The sequence below is a fragment of the Bactrocera neohumeralis genome, chromosome 4 (assembly GCF_024586455.1).
Source record: "Bactrocera neohumeralis isolate Rockhampton chromosome 4, APGP_CSIRO_Bneo_wtdbg2-racon-allhic-juicebox.fasta_v2, whole genome shotgun sequence".
NCBI lineage: Eukaryota > Metazoa > Arthropoda > Insecta > Diptera > Tephritidae > Bactrocera > Bactrocera neohumeralis.
In genome coordinates this window covers 31,872,896-31,897,185 of record NC_065921.1, presented here as the reverse complement: position 1 = coordinate 31,897,185, position 24,290 = coordinate 31,872,896, and the positions used below count along the sequence as shown (strand labels likewise).

At 34.2% G+C, this 24,290-nt stretch overlaps 1 protein-coding gene across 1 annotated transcript in view; it reads left to right on the top strand.

Moving 5' to 3' along the window:
* LOC126756543 (uncharacterized) overlaps positions 1–14,045 on the top strand; it is a 51,955-nt gene extending 37,910 nt beyond the window's left edge. Inside the window, exons 4-6 of the mRNA XM_050469681.1 lie at positions 2,413–2,930; positions 3,071–3,228; positions 3,289–14,045. Of these exons, the coding sequence (XP_050325638.1) occupies positions 2,413–2,930; positions 3,071–3,228; positions 3,289–4,835 (2,223 nt within the window). The 3' untranslated portion in view covers positions 4,836–14,045. The remainder of the gene's footprint in view (positions 1–2,412; positions 2,931–3,070; positions 3,229–3,288) is intronic.
* The last annotated feature ends 10,245 nt before the right edge of the window (positions 14,046–24,290 follow it).

Genomic DNA, 24,290 nt, shown 5'->3' with positions numbered 1-24,290 from the left:
GTTTTGTTAAATAACACAAAATAAAATAAAATAATGCTTTATTTACTCGAAAGAAACATAGGGATCATCTCCAGTACAGAAACATTTACAGAATGACTAAAATAAGTGTTTTTTTGAATTTTATACAAAATCTGATATAAATTTATATCACAAAAGTAAGTATACGATAGATTAAGTGGTAGAAAAAGTTAGAAAAAGGCTGTATTAAAGTTATATTCTAATACTTGGTTGGATAACCTTTAGACTTAATAATAGCATTAAGTCGTGATGACATTGATTTCACCAAGTTTTGTGTTACTGCTGGCGGTATTTTATTCCACTCCTCGTCAAGGATATTTTTTAGCTGATCCTTATTTTTTATCGAATGTTTACGTACTTGACGCTTTAAGTGTTCCCATAAATGCTCGATAGGGTTTGTATCCGGTGATTGTGGCGGTGTTTTCAATTGTTTTGGCACGTTATATAAAAGCCATTCTCGCACAATATTCGATGTATGCTTGGGGTCATTGTCTTGCTGGAAGATGAATGACCCCTCCATGTTCAATTTAATAGCACTTTGTTTTAAATTATTTTTTAAAATGTTTAAATAACCGTATCGGTCCATAGTGTTCTCAACAAAAACCAAATTACCCACCCCTTTTGACGCCATGCACCCCCAAACCATGACCGAACCCCCACCATGCTTAACAGTGCCAGTCATATTCATAGGATCTAACTCTGCGTTAACTTTTCTCCATACCTTTTCACGATCATCGGATCCACATATACTAAATTTGCATTCGTCTGAAAATATGACTTGGTTCCAGAATGTTTGGTCATGCTTTTCGTAATCTTTTGCAAATGCGATCCGTTTATGTCGGTTGACGGTACTCACAAACGGCTTTTTCCTAATACTACGTCCATGATAGCCAGCATTATACAATATACGTCGAATAGTTTGGGTACTACAATGTTTTCCAATCTCATTTTCCATTTCAGATTTTAATTTAGGGGCACTAATTTTGGGATTTGTTCTTACTTTGCGTACAATTAAGCTATTTTCCCTATGACTGAAGACCCGTGGGCGACCGGAGCGCGACTTATTTGCTGTGTTTCCCACAGTTTTATACTTAGTAACGATCTTTTGTATTGTAGCAAAACTTTTATCTACTAAACGACCGATTTCACGTAAGGATTTATTTTCTTTGTGATATTTTATTATCAAAGTTTTCAAATCGTCAGAAATCTCTTTTCCTCTCGGTGCCATCGCTGAAAATTATGTCATAAATTAAAAAATATATATTTCTTCTATTGTTTAAACTCACTTTCTATTGTTTATTTAAATTGCTTGAACTTTTGTAAATCAAAACGAAAAATAAGATACATAGATTCACCAAGCAACCCACTCTGTATACTAACTTTTGAGATATAAATTTCATTCTCATCACCAACAAAGCCATGTGTGCCTAACGGGTTATAAAATTAACAGTTAAATTTGTGTGCTTATATAACCAATACGCAAATTCCTTTAAAATTTTTTTTGGATTATATTTTGGAGAAATGCGTTAATTCCAACAATTTGTAAAGACAGAGCTGGTGTATACTTACTTATGTGACTAACTGTATGTTAGGAGATCGTAGCGTTGCCTTGGACAATAATCTATGCTAAATTCTGTGAAGATAATTTCTCAAATAAAAAGTTTTCCATACAAGAAAAATTAAGTTCGGTAGTGCTCCACGTTTCCAAAATTTCAGATCGATAACTCAAAAACTATGGAACACGTTTGCGTATGGCCAAATCAGCTCACGTCGTCATGCTGATTTATGTACATAAGTATATACTATGTACATATGTATGTATTTACATATATCCATAACATATATACATATACACATACGTATGTATGTATGTACATTTAATAGGGTCGTCGACGTTTCCTTTTGGGAGTTACACACTTAATATGCTCTGTTCAGGGTATAAACATATCCATATATGTATATAACCCATACTCTTACCGACATACTCGACAAAAAGTTTGTTAGAAAAACGAAAATTATTATACATACATACATACATACATATGTATATGGGAGTTGGGTGTAGTATCGACTCGATCTTATCTATTTTTGCTAATACTCATATTAATTCATTCATATTTGTATGCACCTGTGCATGTGTTCGTGTTTCGGCCCAACTTGTAGTGGTCATCAGCTCAGCAGTTCAGATCACACCGTGCACAATTGTCTCAATCTCTATTAGCTTTTAATTTCTTCCTGTACTAAGAACAACAGCAAATATACATATGTATGTACATATATAAGTATATGACATATAGGTATTAAATTTATACGTTAATCTAATATATGGAGTGATAAGTTTTAAGTTAAGTTACAGATTAAACAAATGTATATCTTAATTTAATAAAATTACAGGAGTCTTACCGGCGTTGGGTATGTAGCACATTGGTACCGTATTTCGCTGAAGAAGGTGACATTTCTGTATCCCCAAGTTATAACAATAATCGAAACAGCAGCAAAATTAACAGAGTGAACAAAGAAAATAGTAATCAAACTTTAGTTAAGGACATTACTACAAATAAAACTAGTTTATTGCTTCCTAACCTAAATTACCAGAATGAATTGAAAGACTTTGCAAATTCAAATAGGGGTTCAGCACAACGAACCAAACGCCAAATGAACCAAAATCTGGCATTTTTAAATACATCTTCGATTGACAACAATATAGTTGCACCTATTAGAAACCTCACGTCTACGGTTTGGAAACGGAGTAAACGAAATATGGATGACGAATGCAACCGGCACCAACATCAACCGCAACAGGGGCAACAAATGCGTTCACAACAACTTAAACAATCCAATATCTTCATATCGACTGCCATTAATGCGGATCCATATAATGAGGATCCAGTGATATCAAAAATAATTAAACGGTACGTTGTGATTATAATAAATTTTGTCCATAGCTCATCATCATCTTTCACAAAAATTGCTAGAAACAAATGGGAAATGAAAATATTTTCATGAATATAAATTTTAAATCTAAGTACATATGTATAACTTTTATTTTTAGATCTAAACGAAAGGTGATATTCCGAAAGCGTAGAAGAATACGACCCTGCCTAAGTGTCTGCCAAACGGTAGAGCAGAAGTGCCCATATCTGCTCCCAGCTGATCGAGCTCCAGCGCTGCCTACACAATACGCCGGCGAACCAACATTCCTTTGTTTGGGTAATGTCGACAGTGAATTATTTGCTTTCCATGGACTACCAATTTAAAGTTATCTTTCAGATCAGAGCATACCAGAAACTGGTGAACAATTGCGTAAATCAAGCTATGGGCCTGCCGAATGCTGTTATAGCTACTGTAATAACATCGCAGATGGAATTTGTGCCTCCTGCAATGAGTTCATACAAGATAAAGAGAATTTTTCTCCGATTGTAAGTTCAACGCCACGTTTACACAATATCACGCTAACAGCTACTGGCCAGTATCGTTTGGATGCCCGTTTGGAAGCAACCTTGGCGAAAGACTCGACGAATAAAATGGCTGCCAGCATATCAATTGCACTAAAAAATAGAACAGCAACAGCCGTAAGTGGCCAAATCGATCGTTTACAATATTATGCCCTCTATGATGGCATCTATTACTACGACGAGAACACGGCCGATATGCCAGAAGCCGCGATCTCGGACGATTGCCCACCAGTACCGTCGGTGACAAGTCGCTGTTCTATACCGTACTACGCCTCATCGGCGGTGGCCATCCGCTTACAACAAAAAACAGTACCAAAAGATGTAAGTGGACACCACATGCTGTTATTGCTCAGCGCAATGCTGTGTTTGCTGACGAGTCAAACTGCCGCAATTCAGTTAAAAAGTCAGACACACCCGAATCAAAAGCTGCGTAAATACATACTGCAGAGTTCAAAGCATTTTTATGTCAGACATTCCCCATCTAGGGTGAGGTACAAACTTTCTTCAGCTATATTTGCAACAAATGAATTCATTTACTTGGCTGATCATTCTGCCATAAAACAAGAAATTCAAAAAATAGCCTGGACCGTCAGTTCGTTGGAAAACTTCACAGAACCCACCATACTCTATATTAGTAGTGATATTTACGAAATCAATACGAGTAGCATCAGTCGTAGCGTCCATGAATGTGGCAGATTTATACATTGTTGCATTGAGAAAAACCGCAAGAGTGGTAATACTAAGTGTAAAAGTTCAAAAGAAATCAAGCAAAGAAATCAAGAATTAAGTGGACATCAAAATCGAAATAGATTAGTAAGCGTAAATAAAACTACAAATGGTAAATGGAATGGGAAGAAAACAGCGTTCAGTACAGAATATGGTATATTAAATCGATTAAATGAGAATTACATTCGTAGTACTAAGTACAGGGGCTATGTAAGGTATAATTATGTTCAGATGAATATAGGAAATAATAATAAAATTACATATAGATTAAATAGCCAATTGTATTTTAATAGTAATACTAAAATCTATCGTAGGAAAAAGAGTAGTAAAATTAGAAATTTTAATATCGCTACCATGACAGACTATACTAAATATCATAAAAATGATGTAATTGAAATAACAACATCAAATTTAAATAATTATCTAAAAACAAAAGAAAACTTAATTTATTGCAATTACACAAACAATTGTAAGTCTAATAATAAGGTTAGCATTGACAGATTTTATTTTAATAATGCAGAAAAAAATTATCAGATCATTTACTACTATAATTTCAATATTAATGATTGGTGGCGGCGATGGTGGCGGTCCCCATGGACATGGTCTACTCTGCGACAACCCCTTGTCATATTATAGTTCCCCGTGCTGCCTTTTCAAATAACAGCGTTTGATGTCTCTGTACTCGCAAGATTTTCATTTCATGCTACTTTTCATAAAACTCTGCACTAGTTTTTACATTTTCCACGTTAGTGTGAACAGCTTGTCACAATTCTGACTTTGTTCTTTAAGCTCAAGTTTTCAAAGCACTATGAGTTTTGGCTGAAAAAGTAGTTGTCAGAAGTCTTGATGGTTGCCTACAATATTAGGAACAAGGAAGACATTGAAAATATGAAATACTTCGTCTTACTACTGGCGTCTATATACATACCTACATATTCGCTACATGTATATGTACATGAAATGAATTTTCCTAGTGTATGTTTATTGTTTCTGCCCATTTATCAAATGATTTTTTTTTGCCATACAGTGTTGTAGTTTGCATCATTCGGGCAGTAAAATTTCAGTAGCTGTAAACTACTTCTTAACTAGTAGAAATCATAATCCTAGCCAGTCAGCTCACTTTTTCCCAAACAAGTACTTATATAAAGATACAAATTTGTAAAATCAATAGCTTTGTAATTGATTAAGCCACATATTTTTCGAATAAGTTCGATTCCGTTTTCACTGTACAACTACTATTGAAATATAGTGTCAAATTCAAACAATAAATTGTAATCAAATATGCAATTATAATATTACTTATTTATATGTATTTTTTTTTAAGAAGTCAAAATGGATGCCGCAAAACTATCTTTGTGTTCAAGGTGCGCATTTACAGAAGACAACTTTTGCTGCCCAAGGACGCCGACTTGCTCGTACCCCAGCAACACGCTTTTCGACATTCGTTTTAGTTTTGAAATACTTTGAGCGTTTGCAATTGCGCTCTATTCGAATGCGTATTCACAATATGTTAAGACATACAAATATGCAACAAAAGTTTCCGTGTATAAACCCGGACATTCACACCTTTATTGATTATCATTGCCTCCTTTGCCTGCTTTGAAATTTACCCAAATTTAATAGTATGCTGGTGTTTGGAATATACATATGTATGTATGTACTTAGCGTGCCGACACAGTGGACGCTTAAAACCGAGCCGAGCGCATTTTCCCATTTACCTGAAAGTGCCAGCGGAGGCTCAAAGCCGAACCGAGCGCACAGCTAATTTCGATCAGCGCTGATTTTAGCAGAGTAGATGCAAGATTCAGCGTTGACTTCCGCACATACTTTGCTATTATACGAGTACTGTTTTGTTTTGCTCTGTTTCTTGTTCGTAACAACTTCTTATAACCACAAATGTTTTAGCTCGAATATAATTTTAGTTAAAACTAGAAATATAAATAATTAATTAAAGTTCTGTGCGCAAAAAATAAATATGGATTCTGATGAATTAGAGCATTCCATAAGTTTTCCCTTGAAAATAATGAGGAAAGTGTGAGATCAACATACAAATGAACTATGCATCATTCGAGTCGGTGCCGAAAAACGAGCAACTTCGGCTTCAGCTTTGGTCAGCGTCCACCATGCGAGTGCCTGTGCAATTTCGTATGAAAATACACGTATGTATGTACATAGTTTTGAAGCTTAATTCTCGCTTTCTTCAGCTTTGCGCTCAGCTAGTCTTTGAACGTCAGAGTTGCTTGCACCCTTACATGCAATTAACTGTAGTATACACAGTTACATGGAACACAAAGAGGACGGCAAGCGACAGGGAGCATCTATCAAATATTTAAATTGCCAATAAAATGTGAAATGTATTATTCAAAGCTCTAACAAGCTTACCAACGGAGGCATAAAATAGCCTCTGATATAAGTACTTGTATCATGTGCAATAACAATTGATCATTTAAAACAAGGCAATCGGTCTGTTATTTTTTGCACAAAAAATTTCAATTTGGTCAAAACACTTAAATTTCATTCAAGTGAATAATTTTAGTACGACAGCAGGGAAATTGTGTACATCAACTGAAGATAGCTTCAAGACGACATTTGCAGACAAGAAAATATCGCTGTCGTGCAGTGGCGTAGCTAGGGAGGGGCGAAGGGGGCCGTCGCCCCGGGCGCAACGTCTTGGGGGCGGCAAAACGGTCTTCGCTGTTTTTTAAAACTCCAATTCGGGCAAAAATTCCTGAAAATTGTGTCAAAAGTGTACAAGATATGGGGCGAAAATGGGTTTTTTATGGCTTTTAATAAGATGTCTTGTAAATTTACTATCAATTTCCTCAAAAACCGTATTGCGAGAATTTTGGAACTTCAGAATTTGCGTGGCCTTCCTAAATTTTATATACTTAATATCGAAGATATTTAGGTAGGTAGATAAAGGGGGGCGGCAGAACATCCTTGGCCCCGGGCGCCCGAAGTTGTAGCTACGCCACTGCTGTCGTGCAGTCGTTTATGTGTTCAAAGCAATATTTACACTGGAGCTGATGTGAGCGGTGGCTGGAATATGAGGATTACAGAAATAACTTATGGAATAGGTGCTTTGAATTTCTCTTTAAATTGTGCATTTGTTTTGAATGGTATGAAATGGATGTCATTATCGTATAACTATGAATGTTACAATGGGTCTAAATAGAGATATTCTCGTAAACAATATACATATATTTTTGTACATTTAGATGTACATACATTGCTCACAAACACATTATAAGTTGGAATGGAAATTCAGCACATACATACATATGCATACATACATACATACATACTCACTGACATTGTAAATGAATCAACATACAAGTACGACTAATCCAAAGCAAAAGAACAAAAACTTCACTTGCATAGATAAATAAATCATATTTTATTACAGTTAGAAATAAACTGAAGATAATATATAAAAAATAAAATAATATTTAAACCAAAAACTGCCAAAAGTTTAGTTTTTTAGGTAAAGCCCTATTATAAGTACTTTATTAAAATAAAAGAAAACGTAAAGAAACCGAAAGCCAATATTTAAAATAGTAAAATTTACTTGATTTAAATCTAAAAAATACTGTATCTTCAACAAATAAACACAATATTAGACTAAAACTACACACACACACACACACAAGAGCAAGCAAAACAAAAAGTAAATGATTATTAAAACAACTTAGAGACACATTAAGAACTAAATAAAGGAGCAATGTAACACACAACTACCGACTTGAAACTTCGGAAATGCAGAATTATGGTTACTAATGCGACTTTATATACCAACACATACATGCATATATACAATTGTTTTCGTAACAATAGATTCAATAATAACTAACGAAAATGAATATAAACAAGTCAAAGCAAAAAAAGTCTTTAATAAAACATTATTAGCAATTAATTGACATAAATTTGTGACCGACGAGGATCAATATCGTAGGCACATTTCTCGAGAAATTATCACACATATGTAAATAATTCATAGTATGTTTGCAAGCTATCAACAATGCAGATTATTCGGAAAAGTAAATAGACTCAGCCACAATTAAACAAATAACAATGAGATTTATTGTTGTTATGTGAACAAACAAAATCGATATAAAAAGTATAAGAACAGCATTTTTATTTAGTTTTAATCAATGAAGCGCACAGTAAAAGTATAAATAAGAATTATTGTAAAGGTAAATGGTAATAAGATTAATTTTATAACAAAACACCGTCAATCCAAAACTATAATTAAAATACATATATAAAACAATGTATAATATACATATACATATAAGTATATATGCATATATACATAGGTGCATATGTTTATAGATATATGTATGTATATATAAATAACAACAGCATAGTAAATGCCATATAAAACTATGTATACACCTATACATATTTGGAAGGGAATACGTGTTGAGTAGTTAAAAAAAAAAAACAAAAACATTTTTGTAACTGCATAAATCGTATAAATTTGGTGGTGTATTGGTATTACTATACCCATATGTTACTTCAAATTGTGAACGATCGTTATTTGCTGCCGATATATGTACCTAAGTACTATGTAAATTGAATATTCTTCACCGGAAAAAATATTTATCGTTTCTGTAATTGAAAAATTGTAATATTTTTATATACTGTATATGGATAAATGGAAAGACCTCGGTTTGTCTCTTTAACATCCTAAATTCAAAGTGTGCATGCAGTTAAAAACTTTTACAACCGTTACACATCTTTGCACTTATGTTGTTGTAACTCAATTGACAGGCCTTCAAACTTGCAGAATTTGTTTTCAATATTTTAATACACATGCGCTCTTTTAACACTAAAAACACAACGATGTTGCTCCGGCAACACTATTTATGCTCTTAAATCCTATTCAGTTGGGGAAAAATTTGTTTTGACAACCCGTAGCTTCGTAAGGAATGGAGGCGCAGGGAAAGACAAAAGGTAACGGGTGGCTTGTACCCGGGCCCACGCTCTGTGTTCTTCTCTGTAACAGTTCTAAATTAAAATATTTTGAGTGTTGAGTAAACACAGGAAAATAATACAAAGCAAGTAAAGAAGGACTAAGTTCGGGTGTAAGCGAACTTTTTGTACTTTCGGAATTCGCTAAGATCAAAAGCGTGTCCTTGTTTAACGAAATCGTCAATGGATTACAATCAAAGTATTTACGGAATTTATTAACTTATATAATGGGTTGTCAAAAAAGTCTTGCGGTATTTTCGCTAGTTGGCGCTGAAAGCGCGTAGTTCTAGTTTTATTCGTCGCATCGGGTCATGCTATACCATTTTGGAAAGCTCATTTCACGCGCTAACACGTGTTTGTTGTAAGCCACTTAGTTATATTATTATCTTATCCTAACTTTCGCGGTGTTTGGGTTAAAATCTAACTAATTAACTCAAAGGAAAACTTCAACGAAACTGGCTATATATAATATATTGGGCATGTGAGCATCAACCAGAGGATCGTAAATCAGTATATAAGTGATAAGGTCTAAACCAATTTCATTCATATTCAGCACTAAACATACTTTTAAGAAAGTTTCTCCACCAATTTTCATTAAAATATCACTTGCATTGACTAATAAATACGGTTTATGCTTCAATTAAAGTCCAAAAGCATATAACAAATGTTTATTGAATATATTTTGACTGCTTGCGTTAACGGTTAACATTAATTAAGTGTTTCCACGCAATTTTATTAATAATTCCTTGACCGCTTTCACACATTACCGGCATTAAAGAAGAAAGAAAGAAAGATAGATGTATATCTATTGTTATACGTTTATTCATGCCACTCCTTAATGCGATTCGTAGTACAAAATTATAGCTTTATATCCTCTTGTGAAGCTTAGCTATGGTACAATAGGTTTTCGACTAATCGCATTTTGTGGGCGTGGCAATGGTCCGATTCCGCTTATCTGCAATACCAACCTTCTATGGTGCCAAGAAACTTGTGTGTCAAGTTTTATTAAGATATCTCTGCTCTGCTTGCACAGACGAGCGGCTATTTAACTCAATTAGTTTTAGGTGATACAAACAACCGATAGATGAACAAAACTAGATACAGGGTTTGTTCGGAAAGTAATACGACTGTACTTCGGAGCGTGCGCGCACCGACTGGATTCGGTAGAGCGCGTTCCTAGCTAGCTAGGGTCAGGACAAACATTTTCGTGCGACGTATTTCTGTGAGTGGTGCAAGCCGAAAATGCAGCGTTCGTTAGAGCAGAGGTACGCGATTAAATTCTGGATGAAACTCGGTAAATCTGTGACAGAGACGTTTGATATGATCATGCAGGCTTACCCAGATGTTGCTTTAGCAAGACGTGGTGTGTTTCGGTGGCAACAAAACTTTTTAGAAGGCCGGAAAGAGGTCGCTGAGGAAAACCGGAAGAATGGAAAAATCTAAACTGAAAAGGAGGTTCATTGTTTTTTCGACATTAAAGGAATCGCCACCATGAATTTATTCCTCCTGGACAAACCGTCAACGTGGAAGTCCTCAAGAGACTCAAACGAAGGTTCAAGCGGGTCCGAAAAGACATCGCAGCCGATTGGAAGTTGCACCACGACAACGCTCCGGCTCACACCACCTTTCACCGTGAACAGTTATCGAACCAAGGCCGGGATCCCAACGCTTCCCCAGCCGACCTACAGCCCAGATGAGGCACCTCCGGACGTTTTTTTTTTGTTTCCTTGCTTAAAAAGGCCGATGTAAGGGAATCCAAGCAGCATGCACCTCGGAACACAAGGCTATTCCGGAGAATGTCTTCCGTGACGCCTTCAATGCTTGGAAATCACGTTGGCAGCGCTGCATCGACGCAGGAGAAACCTATTTTGAAAGTTTTCAAAGAATTGTAACGATTTTTTTTAAATCGACTCAATCCTATTACTTTCCAGACAAACCCTGTACTTTATATGTTGCAAGAGTATAATGGAAGGCTGAATAATTACGCGATGCGATCTGGTCGGTGTGAATGTATTGAGTGGAAAAACTTTTACTTATATACATACTACATATGACACTTTCTACCGTTGATGCCAACATTCGTTTCCACTGATTCAAAGCGATTTTCTATGAAAACGAACAAAAGTTTGCCTGCAAACCAAGAGTATGATAAACTACTATTTTAAACTGACAGATTACTTTATGAAAGAAGTGCATACGAAGATATTATACACATACATATGTACATGTGCCTATAAAAATATGTCAATGTTAGCTAAAAACTAAATTTGCTTTACACTTTTCTGTCTTAAAATTATAATTTTGATTATATGTATGTTTATGGAATCGGCACAAAATTTTCAAATTTATGATTTTACAAAATTTTTAACTTCGAATTATAATTACAGAAATATACACATTACTGAACAGTCCATATTATATATGTTTTAATGACATCACATTTGTTAAATTTAAGTTCCGCGCAGGCTGTATACGATACATACGCATCCAATCGATACATGCACAGCTCATTTCACTTCGACCGTTAACATTTTTATTCAAATTTTCTGTGGACGCTATTGTTCAAGTGGCAAAAATGGTAGACCTGCATGTGTACATATTGATATTTTTCAATTACTTGTAGCTTCATAAATTATTGACAATAAAAGATTATCGCATATTGTAAAGAAGGTTCAGAAATTATATATCGAATCAGTATATATATAAACAATATTAATTTTGCAGCTCGAATGGTCAAATCGTTAATTAAATTAGCTTCTATTTGAAATAATGAAAATCACATTCGTACTTGTATATAAATATATGTATACCTATGTATGTATGTATATGTTTAGCACCAGAATCCTCTTTTGATTGCTGGCTAAATGCCAGCCTAAAAATCAAAATGGTAGATGTAGTTACTGTAATAATTAATTATCACAATAATTTAGTGAGTTTGTGCCAGATATTTATTACGGTGAGCCTTTCAAAGGAATAATATATGTATGCTGGGATATAATTGTTTATAATGTGTTGAATGTATTTACCATTCAGCTAGAATCTGTTGCTATTTAATATACCATACATTACTGTTGAGTTCTATTTATTTGGGTGTTTTCCTTATTTAAGCAGACAGATACTATTCCAACTGACTTTGTATATAGTTTGATCCATACGCCTACGTTTCCTATACAAAAATTACAATAATAATTTTGTTTCAGGTTTAGATGTAGTCGTTTTGTGAATGTACGATATTCCATAATTACTTTTAATAGTGCCCGTTGATTTATGTATGTTGCTGTTTGTATGTATGTGCAAAGCTGTCGGATTATGTTGTAATTTAAAATTGACACCCATTTTAAATGATTGATAATTTCCATAATATTGACTTCTCGATTTGACTCGATCGCTAAATCTGAAAGACAAACACAAACCAACAATTCAATACAAGCAGAATGCAATGCGATGGAAGCGAGAAATCGACTAGAATAAACAACAACTTGTTACGAGATACTTTTGTATAACTTTTGATATAATATAGTTAACATGAATAGATGCCTAAATAATAAATTAATATTAATTTATTGTATTAAAATTAAAAAGTAATGATAAAAAAAAAACGTCAATGACATGTAATAAAGTTAATAGTTGCAGAAAAATCGAAATTTTAGGTTATTAGATTTAAATGTTTAGACGAAGACATAAGGGAAGAGCTAGGGTAGAGAGTGGTTAGTCATTAAATAAATAAAAATGTCAACGATTAGTTAAATTACGAATTGAATTACTTTAAATCATATAAAAATAACCTTGCGTACAAAAATTAATACAAAATATATATAAATAATCAACGGAATAGAGTTGCTTAAACGTGATTAACTACGATTGGACCGACTACTACATACGTACCTATATGTACGAGTACTAAAATAAATTTGGGTGAATGAGATGGTAGCACGAAGAATGCTAAATGAAAGAATGAGTCGCTTTGCAAGCGACCGTCAAGTTGCACTTTTGATAACACACAAAACAATAGTTTGTTTTTGTTTTATATTTCAGTCAGCCTACACTGCAGGCAATGTTATTATATTGTAGTTATTGTAATTATTTCCACTTAAACTTAATTAAATTAAGTTAGTTCAATAACGAAACACACAGTCACATTTACATATGCATACATACACACATATACGCACGGAACAAATTAAACACAAACACATTATCAGAGAGCGGAAACGATCAGTAAATGAAATAACTGATATTGAAATTGAATACATATGTACATTTGTATATCAGAAATTGAATCGATAATTACAATGCAAAAAACGTAAATTTCCTTGAAGTAAACACGATTTAGGCAATTAAACTTAATGTAAAATTCAATTTTATATCCTAAACACAGACAGGTCAACTGTTGTAGGTCGAATAAATTCAAAGAAAAATTGTCAAATTTATTCACAATAAAAAATATACAGAAAATTATTAATATAATACTGCATATAAAAAACTTATAAAGGAATTTCAATGGGAAAAAATTGCATATTGATGCGAAGCGGAAAAAAGAGAAAGCATGAACAACATTGTTTAATAAAAAAAATTTTTAACATACATACATAGATAAGAATTCAGAAATTCACGAAAGAATAGATTTCTTTGATTGTTATAGAGCAACAAAATGATAAATTATTGAAATTAATAAAGTAACTGCATACAAGTTACGAAAAATTAATAATTAAGCATAAAGCATAGTTGAAATGTGGTAAAAAATACGAGACAAACCCCCAAAACCATGAACTAATTTATAAGAGAAAAGTAATAATTGAACACAACTAATTGACAAAGTAATAAAAAAAAACCGAAATCAATAAATATTAAAGAAAATATAATTATTGTATTTGTAAAGTAAACGATGAAATAAGTAAATTGTTGTTATTGAATGTATTTGTATAGAAGAATATTATCATTATGATGATGAATTATAATAATAAATAAATAATTATAAATAATAATTATTGTTCAGAAAAAAGAAAAAATCCTAGTGAACTTTTTATTAAGTTTAGACTCGAGCACATCCATCGTAAAAACGGGGTATATCCCTCGCTATATCAAATAATATATTATTCGGGCATAGATATTTCAGTGGCTTACAAATTTCCTGAAGCCGCTGGAAACTTTTCAAGTTTGTTTGGATAAAACTGTTCATACGAATGTTTAATTTGAAACTACATTATTCTATATGGAGCCTCTCGAAAACTCGCAACGTCGACTCATCAGTTGTTGTCATCGTCCAGGCCTCTGCACCATATAGCAGGACGGGAATTATGAGTGAGTTATAGAGTTTGGTTTTTTTTCGTCGAGAGAGTACTTTCCTTTTCAATTGCCTACTCAGTCCGAAGTAGCACCTGTTGGCAAGAGCAATGCTGCGTTGGATTTCCAGGCTGACATTGTTGGTGGTGTTAATACTGGTTCCTAAATAGACGAAATTATCTACAACTTCAAATTATGACTGTCAACAGTGACGTGAGAGCCAAGTCGCGAGTGCGACAACTGTTTGTTTGATGACAGGAGATATTTCGTCTTGCCCTGGTTCACTGCCAGATCCATTTGCTTTGCTTCCTTGTCCAGTCTGGAGAAAGCAGAACTAACGGCGCGTGTGTTGAGGCCGATGATATCAATATCATCGGCATACGCCAGCAGGGGGTCTACGCTCTTATAAATGGATTGTACCAGAGCACATTAAATTCCAATCGTTGGGCATTTTCTCCAGCAGCAGATTTTACAAAGAAGCTGGATGCTTGTCCGTTTTATCAGGTCTTCGCCGCCGTGAGCTTTTGTTGCTCAATAGCTCGGCCTTTCAGGTGGGGTTTACGTGGCGGGTCCCAAACCCAGCGCACGACCTTATGTAGGGGATGTTTCGCATTCTCACTTTAGCTCGCCTTCGAGCGGATGTTCTTAGGCTACCCAGAGGACACTTGGTCAAAGACCGGAAGTTGTGAGCTGCTTGAGCCATGTGTAAAAGAATCGTTTCCGGCCACTCCCAAGTGAATGACGATCAGAGAACTTTCCTGACTTGCGTGATCTTCTACACATGACTCCATCCTCCTTAGAAACTGTAATAGAGCCCAAGGCAATAAAATGAGCTTAAATCATGTAAGCTTCCAAATAAAATATTAAACAACATCACTGCGTTACCTAAAAGCTGTTGTATGTAAACATTTTATTAATTTTCTTGGTTTATAAGCACTTTCATTCCCTGATGTACCTTGCTTTGTGTTTTAATGCAAAATAGAAAAAGGTGTGAAAAAAGAATACAAAAATTTAATTAAAACACCTGGATTTTACTGCGATGTTATAACGCTAACTTATGAGTTTTCGTTAGTTAGGTCTTGTAAAAGTCATACAAATTGAAAACAGTTTACCTCTATTTTATTGGTCTCATCTGTCCCAGCCCAAACTGAAAAAGTAACGGTAAAGACTTGTGGTAATCTCTATCTCCTTCATTCGTGATAGTAATTTTGTTTTATACAGGGTTTGTCCGAAAATTAATAGGACAATCCTTTAAAAACATTCAGAATGGGCTCCTTCTGCGTCAATGCAGCACTGCCAGCGCGATTTCCAAGCCTTGAAGGCATCACGGAAGGCATTCTAGGCTTGAGAGCCGAGGTGCATGCTGCTTGGACCCCAACATTGTCGGTATTTGTTGAAGTCGCAGGTCTCCCAGCACGGTCTACACACCACTTTTTGCTAAAGCAACATCTGGGTAAGCCCGCTTGAACGTATCAGACGTCTCTACCGCAGATTTACCGCGTTTCATACAGAATGTAATTTAAGCAGATGTACGCTGCTCTAACGAACGCTGCATTTTCGGCTTGCACCACTTACAGAAACACGTCGCGCGAAAATGTTTGTCCTGATTCTACAGGTGCTCGGAGACAACTGACCAGCCGCTAGTTCTTTAGCTAGGAACGCTATCTACCGAATCCAATCGGTGCGCGCACGCTCCTATTACTTTCCGGACAAACAATGTAGAAGGTTGTGGTCACGACCACTTGCTGCGTTACAATGGCTGCAAGAATGAATGTTATTTGGCGCGCATCTGTTTTCATTTATAGAAGCTTGAGTTATTAACATCACGTACCATACAGCCGTCTATACAAAATTATTGCTTATCATATATTAAGACATATCCTCTATTGTGAGGATAAAAGAACCCGACCAATGTTTAAAAACGTAAAGAACCCAAAATTAAGTTCTTTTTACTTACAATTAATTGAAAAGTATATAGGTTTAGTATTGGGTACAGAACAATTCGCGCCAGTGTTTAGAATTTACGAAAATTTCAATACTTGATAAACTGTTTTCAAACAAGACTAATAAATATCTAATATAATCACTTTTACTTTTCTTGCTTGCTTTCAGCGTATTGGCTTTGGTAAAGTTTCTCAAATTTCATTATATCTTGATGGAAACGTTCCTCTTGTCCTTTCGAATAAGCTCCTGTATTATCTTTAAATTTAGCTAAATGAGAATGTAACATGTACATCTTCAGAAACATTCTACATCCGATGACGGCGAAAATCGTAATCATGTCAGTGATTGGTTCGTCATAATTGTCAGCCTAATGGTTTCCAAAAAAATTATGCTGCTACCTTAAACTTGTTTCAGGCTTTTTTCTTCTTATTACTAAGTAACTTCGAGAAAATATAACAATCCTTAATTTTGTTTTGTAACGTTCCTATAAAGATTCCTCCTTTTATTTTCATCTCTGAAAACTTTGGAAAAAAATCTTAAAAAATTTATAGGATGATCACCTGGTTTCCTCCAAATTCTCGACACTGCAAACTTTTTTACTTCACCTCTGAACTAGACTACAATAAAACGTAACATATTATAACCTAATAATTGTTATCAAAATGGATAATAATTGTTATAAAAAAGAGGAACTAAACTCACAATCCAGAAGATTTTTTTTGTGATGATTTTTTAGAAGAAGATAGAAGTAAGCATGATATGCTTCGATAATTAAAATTGCTAAAAATATAGCAAAGTTCACAACTTCTCAATGACATACATACTTATGTATTATACTAGTTGTTGCACGTATCAAATTTAGGAAACACATTATTTCTCTGAACTGTGCAAATACTGTAGTCCACAACGAGCGATTTAACAACTTTATTTATCTTTTCTCTACTTCTTTTGCTTTTGACGGAAAATTTATGGCTATTTGAAAATAAAAAAGCCATTTTTTTTGAAAAATTCAGAACTTTTTTGAAGTTGGACAAAAAATTTTGAAAAAATTCTCACACATGCTTTTCAAAGGGTAGAAAAGGATGGATAAGTTTCAGCAAAATCTAAAGGGGTCGGGTTCAAAAGTGGTCGATTTGGTATGGAATACCCCATATGTATTTTGTATTTTTATATGTATCTGGTTACATATAGTTTTATCTTCCTCTCTATAGTTTTAGATAAAAAAATGTAGGTTTTGGACATCTTTTTAAAAACTTAGAAACACTGTTTTACATTGTTTTGATATGGTAACAATCAGAACTTTTTTATAAGATACATAAAAAGGCATCAAGCGAATTCAGGAAAGTTAAGGCTGATGCAACTCTTTAAGATACCACAAAAGAACCAGTTCATAATAGAATCCTGATTGCGTGGGGAATGTGGTTGGCTTAAATAAAATTTAAGTGTGTTAATTATTCTTCATTGACATACATCCCAAAAGCTAAGGAACTGGAGATATCTTGCCACTTCTTTCAGCTTTATGTCTTACTTCTCTTTTAAAAAAATAATGACGTTTGTGCAATTTATCGCTGAACAAAAAGAGGGTTTCTTAAAGATAGGATCTAGCACATTGGCAACTGCCAACAATATTTTTTTTCTAATGGAAATAGCCTACTTTCTACCATTTGCAGCAATTCATCTTTTAAATTTTTCGTAAGAAGTGACGTTACACATATTCTGTTAATTGACTTTTTATGTGGTATAACCAAACTGACCAAAACATACTCGTAACTTTGTCTCGGAACGTCATTTGTAACATTTTCCAATGACTATGAAAATAGACCATGCATTCACCTACAATTTCGAACTTAACGGATCGACTATTTGTGGCGCTATCGATTCTTTGAACCTTTGCAAGCAGTAAAATGTGGAATTCCACCGGGTTGACATTGCCTGAATTAAGTATAACAAGTAAGGAAGGGATAAGTTCTTTTATTTTTACTGAGATAACTCACATATTGACGGCATGTACAAAGTCACTCGGAAGTTCGAAAAACTTTATATTAAGTATATGGGGGCTAAGAGAAGTATTGGACCGATTCAACCTATTTTTGGTGTAGAGACAAACGATTATAAGAGAAATGTATCCCTTCATTTCAGGTGTATATATCACATATTGACCGATATTTTCGATCTAAAGTCAACAAGTTACCGGAGTCTTAATATCCGGTACCTAGAATCTTGAACAATTTTTGTTGGATTTTAACAATTTTTGACGTTGTTATATTTTGAATAAAAAACTCCTTTACAGCAGTGACTATGTTAGCGCCATTACCGGTAGTTATGGATGGATTATATTTGATTCGATGCTCCTTTGATTAAATATTTCTTTCAGATATGAAGATATGTTGCTGGCAGTATGAAGAGGAGGTAACTGCAACTTTTCATCTGCTACTTCTGGTAGCTTTCATGACTGCTGCTGTATCAGTGGCAAGGGGCAACGACCGTATATTCTCCAAAGTATATCAAGCGACAAATTATATACTTTTGCACTTTGACTGAATTCGTCCGACAATCGGTATAGATTCTAACATGGCGAAACCTTATTTTACATATACATAGTATATATTAGAGTGATTCAAAAAAAAAAAAAAAATTTTCGTTTGGTACTCGGAAAAATAGGTTCCTAGACACCTCTAAGAAAGCCTCTCCAAAAATCTATTCATAATAATTTTTTTTCATTGAGTTATAAAATTCATAAGAAATAAAAAATTTTCCCAAAAATAATCAAACTTTAACTGTTAATATCTTTTAAACGTTTGGGTTTACGAAAAAATCATAATAGACCTTTTTTGTAGAGCATTCAATTCCCTACAAAATCTAAGGAACAAGATATTTTTTCAAGTAATTGGAAGCGAGATATAAATTTTTCTATCTGATAATAAGAAAAAATAGAAAACTGTATGTAGGAGGACCTTCCCGTTACAATTAAAAACTTATGTTTGGAGAGGCTTTCTTAGAGGTGTCTAGGAACCTATTTTTCCGAGTAACAAACGAAAAAAAAAAATTTTTTTTTTTGAATCACTCTAGTATATATACATATCAGGTATAGTATTTATGATTACAGTTGCACGGCGTTTCCGTTTATAATATTGCGTAATAGTCACTGTAAGAAATTTCTGCATGCCTTTATTTTTATTTACCGTACAATTAAACGGAAGATTATTCTTACAAATCTGCTAGAGCAAATATTGTGTGCTGGTAATATCTTTCCACTCAAAAAGAAACATTTAATATTTGGTAGTCGAAAAAGTCTTTTCGTATATCTTATCAAATTTTAACTTATTTTTTTTTTTTATAATAATAAATAAATTAACAAATATGTTGCATTTTGGTCGATCACTTTTTGCCATTTTCCGCTAGAGACATTATTAAGCTTTTATCAGTGTAAATCGAAATTTCCAGAACGAATTTCTTCATTATTTTCACTCATTTTCAGCTGTAACATTTTTTCAAATTCCCCGAATTTAATTTTTGTTTTTGGTAAAATGAAGCTTAAAATCTCACCTTTCCAACACTATGTGGATACAATGTGATTGGTAGCACTGGATAAATACAACTGCAACGACATCTATTGGCAAAATACGAAAAGACTTTTTCGACTATCAATATTTAATAATAAATAATAATAACATACTTTTGTATTGATTTGAATGTTGCAAATGCTCCTGACGAAAAACACATTTGAGAATGCAGGATATGAATCTCATTTCCAAATTGCTCTCAGTCGCTAAAAAATTTGGCGGACTACCTTTGCAGTTCCTTCCTCCGGCTTGATTGCCTTCTGGGTGCCACTACACACAATTTCGACTTTTCAGTGCAATGCATTTTCGGCATATGCATAGTAAAATCATGATACATATATATTATGACAAAAAATTATACGGAAATTATAAATAAAACGTAAACTATTTAATTATTCATTAACATTTATCTTATCGGGTTTGGTGTGTTTTTTTCGGTGTTTTCCGATGATTGTTGACTTGTTTGCTTGTCAAACTCGTAAACCCATGTCTCGTCGACAGTCATAATGCTCTCCCATGAATGTGGGATCGAAATTCGCACGATCAAGCCAAGCAGACTCTCTAATATTTGTCTGACGATTTTTAAACCACATTTCTTTCACTTTTTCAATATTTTCATCAGATAAAGAGGTCGAAGGTCGTCCAGAACACGACATGTCTTCAACATATCTCGACCGTCTTTGTACCTTTCCTAGACTTATGTTTTTGATGAATCTGAATCGCCATAAGCCGTTTCCTACAATTACAACGATTTCGCACACGAAATGACAAATCTCAACACACTACTAAGGTGCACCGACTTAAGCAGTTACTGCAAACAAATTGGCTAACAGCTCGCGCTCATATTTGGCATAATAATTAAGAACAGTCCTACAAACTTAGCTAAATACATTTTTTTGAAATATCTTTTGGCCGGGCAATTTAATTACAATTTGCGGGGCTTTTTTGCCACAATGTATCATGTCAAAGCCGAAAAAATCTATTAAAATCGACTGAAATAAATACCGAGTATTGTTTTTGAGCATTCTGTCAGTGTGCACTGGTTTTTATGGTGGTTTTGGTGCCATAGAGCGAGGTTATTGTTATATTACATATATAATATATTGGGGAGTCGAAAAAGTATTTTCGTATTTTATCAATAGATGTCGTTGCAGTCGTATATCTCCACTGCCCAATCACATTGTGTCATACCATACATTTATATACCGGAGATGTTGAAAAAAAGTATTTGTTTATTTATTTATTAGTATAAGTATAAAAAAAGTAATATATTCACGTTCTCCGGTGGCTTTCGAATATCGTCTTCTCAGATGAAGCTAATTTCTGGCTTAATGACTTCATCACCTAACAAATTGTCGTTATTGGGGTGAGGAAACGCAATTGATTCCTAAAAACTTACCGTTTGTTACTTCTTTCAAAATGAGAAAGAAAATGCCATGACCATCTATAGCGACCGTTAAAACATGATGTTGACCGACTGTTTTTTCAAGAATTTTATGAAATCGACGCGAACAATCTTTATTTTCCACAAGACAAGATGTCGCTAAACGCTTCACGTCACATTGAAGACACATTGCATGAAGTTTGGCCAAGATTATGCGATTTTACGCCTGTATATTATATTACTTTATCTAGGAGTATGTTAGATCAAAGGTTGTACCAATCAATCTGGATTTTCTTCAATAATAAGTGTAAAACAGTAGGAAAGCCTGTAGATTTCTTCATGCAGAGAAGACGTGATAGGTGGTAGCCACGTAGACCGCGAATAAAGGCATCGAAAGCTTTATTGCGATAAATTTTGGTTTTTAATTGTTCCGATTCCTTACAGTCTATTTGTTTCGTATCAAAAATATGTAGATGCTGGTGAACGAACTGATGAAAAATCTTTTACTGCCTACACGCTATTGTGATCATTTGGTATCTAAGTCCCTATTATCAGCTTAGTGCTCACAAAGAACTGTCTAAAATGAAAGAATATTGATTTTGTTTGGCTTAGACACTCGTTAAAAATAGTAAACTGTACAAATATCCTAGTTGAAAAAGTTACAGTATTTATGCAATATACAAGGTCTGTCGCAAAAGAAACAGGACTGTTAAAAAAAACAACAAAAAATTAATATTTTTCAAGAGTTTTATCTTTTTATTCAAAGTAGTTTCCTTGTGCCTCGATACAGCGTTTAGCCCGGTCAATTAGTATTTCAAATGAGTGTCTAAGGTCATTTTTCGGAATGCTCTTGAGAATATCGGTCGTCGCCTTTTGGATAGCTGAAATGTCCTGAAACCAGTGTCTTATCATGGGCCAACGAAGTTTTCCAAATAGGTAAAAATCACAGGGTGCCAGATCAGGTGAGTAAGGTGACTGATTAATGGTTAATATGGAGTTTTTTGTCAAAAAATCAGTGACCGATGACACGGCGCAATATCGCGCAACAGGCGCCAGGACCCTGCCTCACGGTATTGTGGTCGAGCACGACGAATGCGTGACAAAATACGCTTCATAACACCAAGGTAAAACACAGCATTAATCGTTTGGCCAGGTGGGACGAACTCTGGGTGTACAATACCCTCGGAATCGTAACAACAAATCAGCATTGTCTTTATTTTTGACTTCTGAAGACGACCGACTTCTGATCGTCACAGAGGTCCTCACGACCTTCTTGGAATCGCTTAAACCACTCATGCACATTACTACGGGATGGGCACTGATCACCATAAACTTTTTTCATCATTTGAAATGTTTCAGTAAACGTTTTCTCCAAGTTTAAAACAAAATTTAATATTTGCTCTTTGCATTTTACGACCGATGACCAAAAGCTGCTGTCACTTTTTGATCGATAACATCGATTGTAGTTATCCAATTGTCTTTAAATTTTTACGAAATATCAACAAGAGATCAAACTTTTTATTTCATATACCCACCAATAGGTGGCGCCACCAGAAACAGTTATATTTAAAAAGTTATGTTTCTTTTGCGACAGACCTTGTGTACTTTTATATAATTTTTTAGAAGGTTGTTAAAGTCTGATATAAAGCTGATACTGTATATTTGTTAAAAAATGTTTAATATATATATGTGTTTGTATTTACATAATTTTTATATATTCCAATGCCTGGTTTTACCCTTACATGCTGGAGAGTTCTTTGGGTAGGATTCACAGAACTGGGTTAAGGTTTACTGTTTACTCGTATTTGCGCTCAAAAAATTGGTTTACATTTCGAAAACGCTGTGTTTGTATTTGTTGTTTCTTTATATATTTTTGTTATTTTAGGTGCACCTTACAAGCTCCAGTTAAATTCTTTAACCATTTACACTAATTCACTAATTCCGTTTAAAGGCAATGAAATAAGCCAATCTGAAAGGAAGGTGACAAAAATACTAAAACAGTGTGAAACTGGTAACATTTTGAGAAGTGTGAAGCGAAACTCCGGGCTGCATCGAAAATAAAAAAAAAAAATCAGGGTATTATGATCACCTTGCACGTAAGAAGCCAATCAAATTGCTAGTAGAGTTACGCTAGAATATGTAGTGTATGTATGTATATGTACATACCTTAATAATAAATAATATAAAGCCGAAAGAAAAGTTTCATCAATATATTTGTTTAAATTTCCCAATTTGTTAGAGAGCACACAACTCTATATAAAAGGCCGATATTTCACTTAACTTGAATTTAAAAATGTAAATAAAAATGTTTGTGCATTTAAGGTCCACAATTAATTTAATTTAATTTTTATTGTTAATAAATATCGCACAGTTCGCCAAACATATCAATATAATATATAAAATGGAAGAAGATTGGCGGTGTCCGTAGCGAAGAGAAACGGCATTGAAGAAAGTTGCGAACCGTACAGCTGTTGTATCAAAAAAATGCCACAAAAAATGTGTCGGATCTGTCTCAAATCGTATGTACTTATGTATGAACGAAGCGAAAATGATAGTTATCAAATAGAACATCAAATGCAGTGAACCCATGATTCAACCCTTTTTTGATTGTTGGTGGTGTGGGGCGTCATAATGTGGTATGGTCGCGAATGTTGTGATTCTCAGTTATTTTCTCAGGTGTGTTGTATTGGCATGTGCCATTATTTTCCCGGGTGGAGCCAGGAGGAGGGAGATTATATTCGTCTGATTAATGTTCGACTTCAAGCATCCTTTTTTCGATTTACCTGGACTTACGGTTTAATTGAACATCGCCTACTGGCAGATGCGACTATTGACCTCACAGCATATTTGATACTCTTTAATAGATAGTGCATCTGAGACATTCAAATTTCACAAATGTACACTGAAGTTCTTTCGAATGTCCGCACAAACTGGCGGCAAATG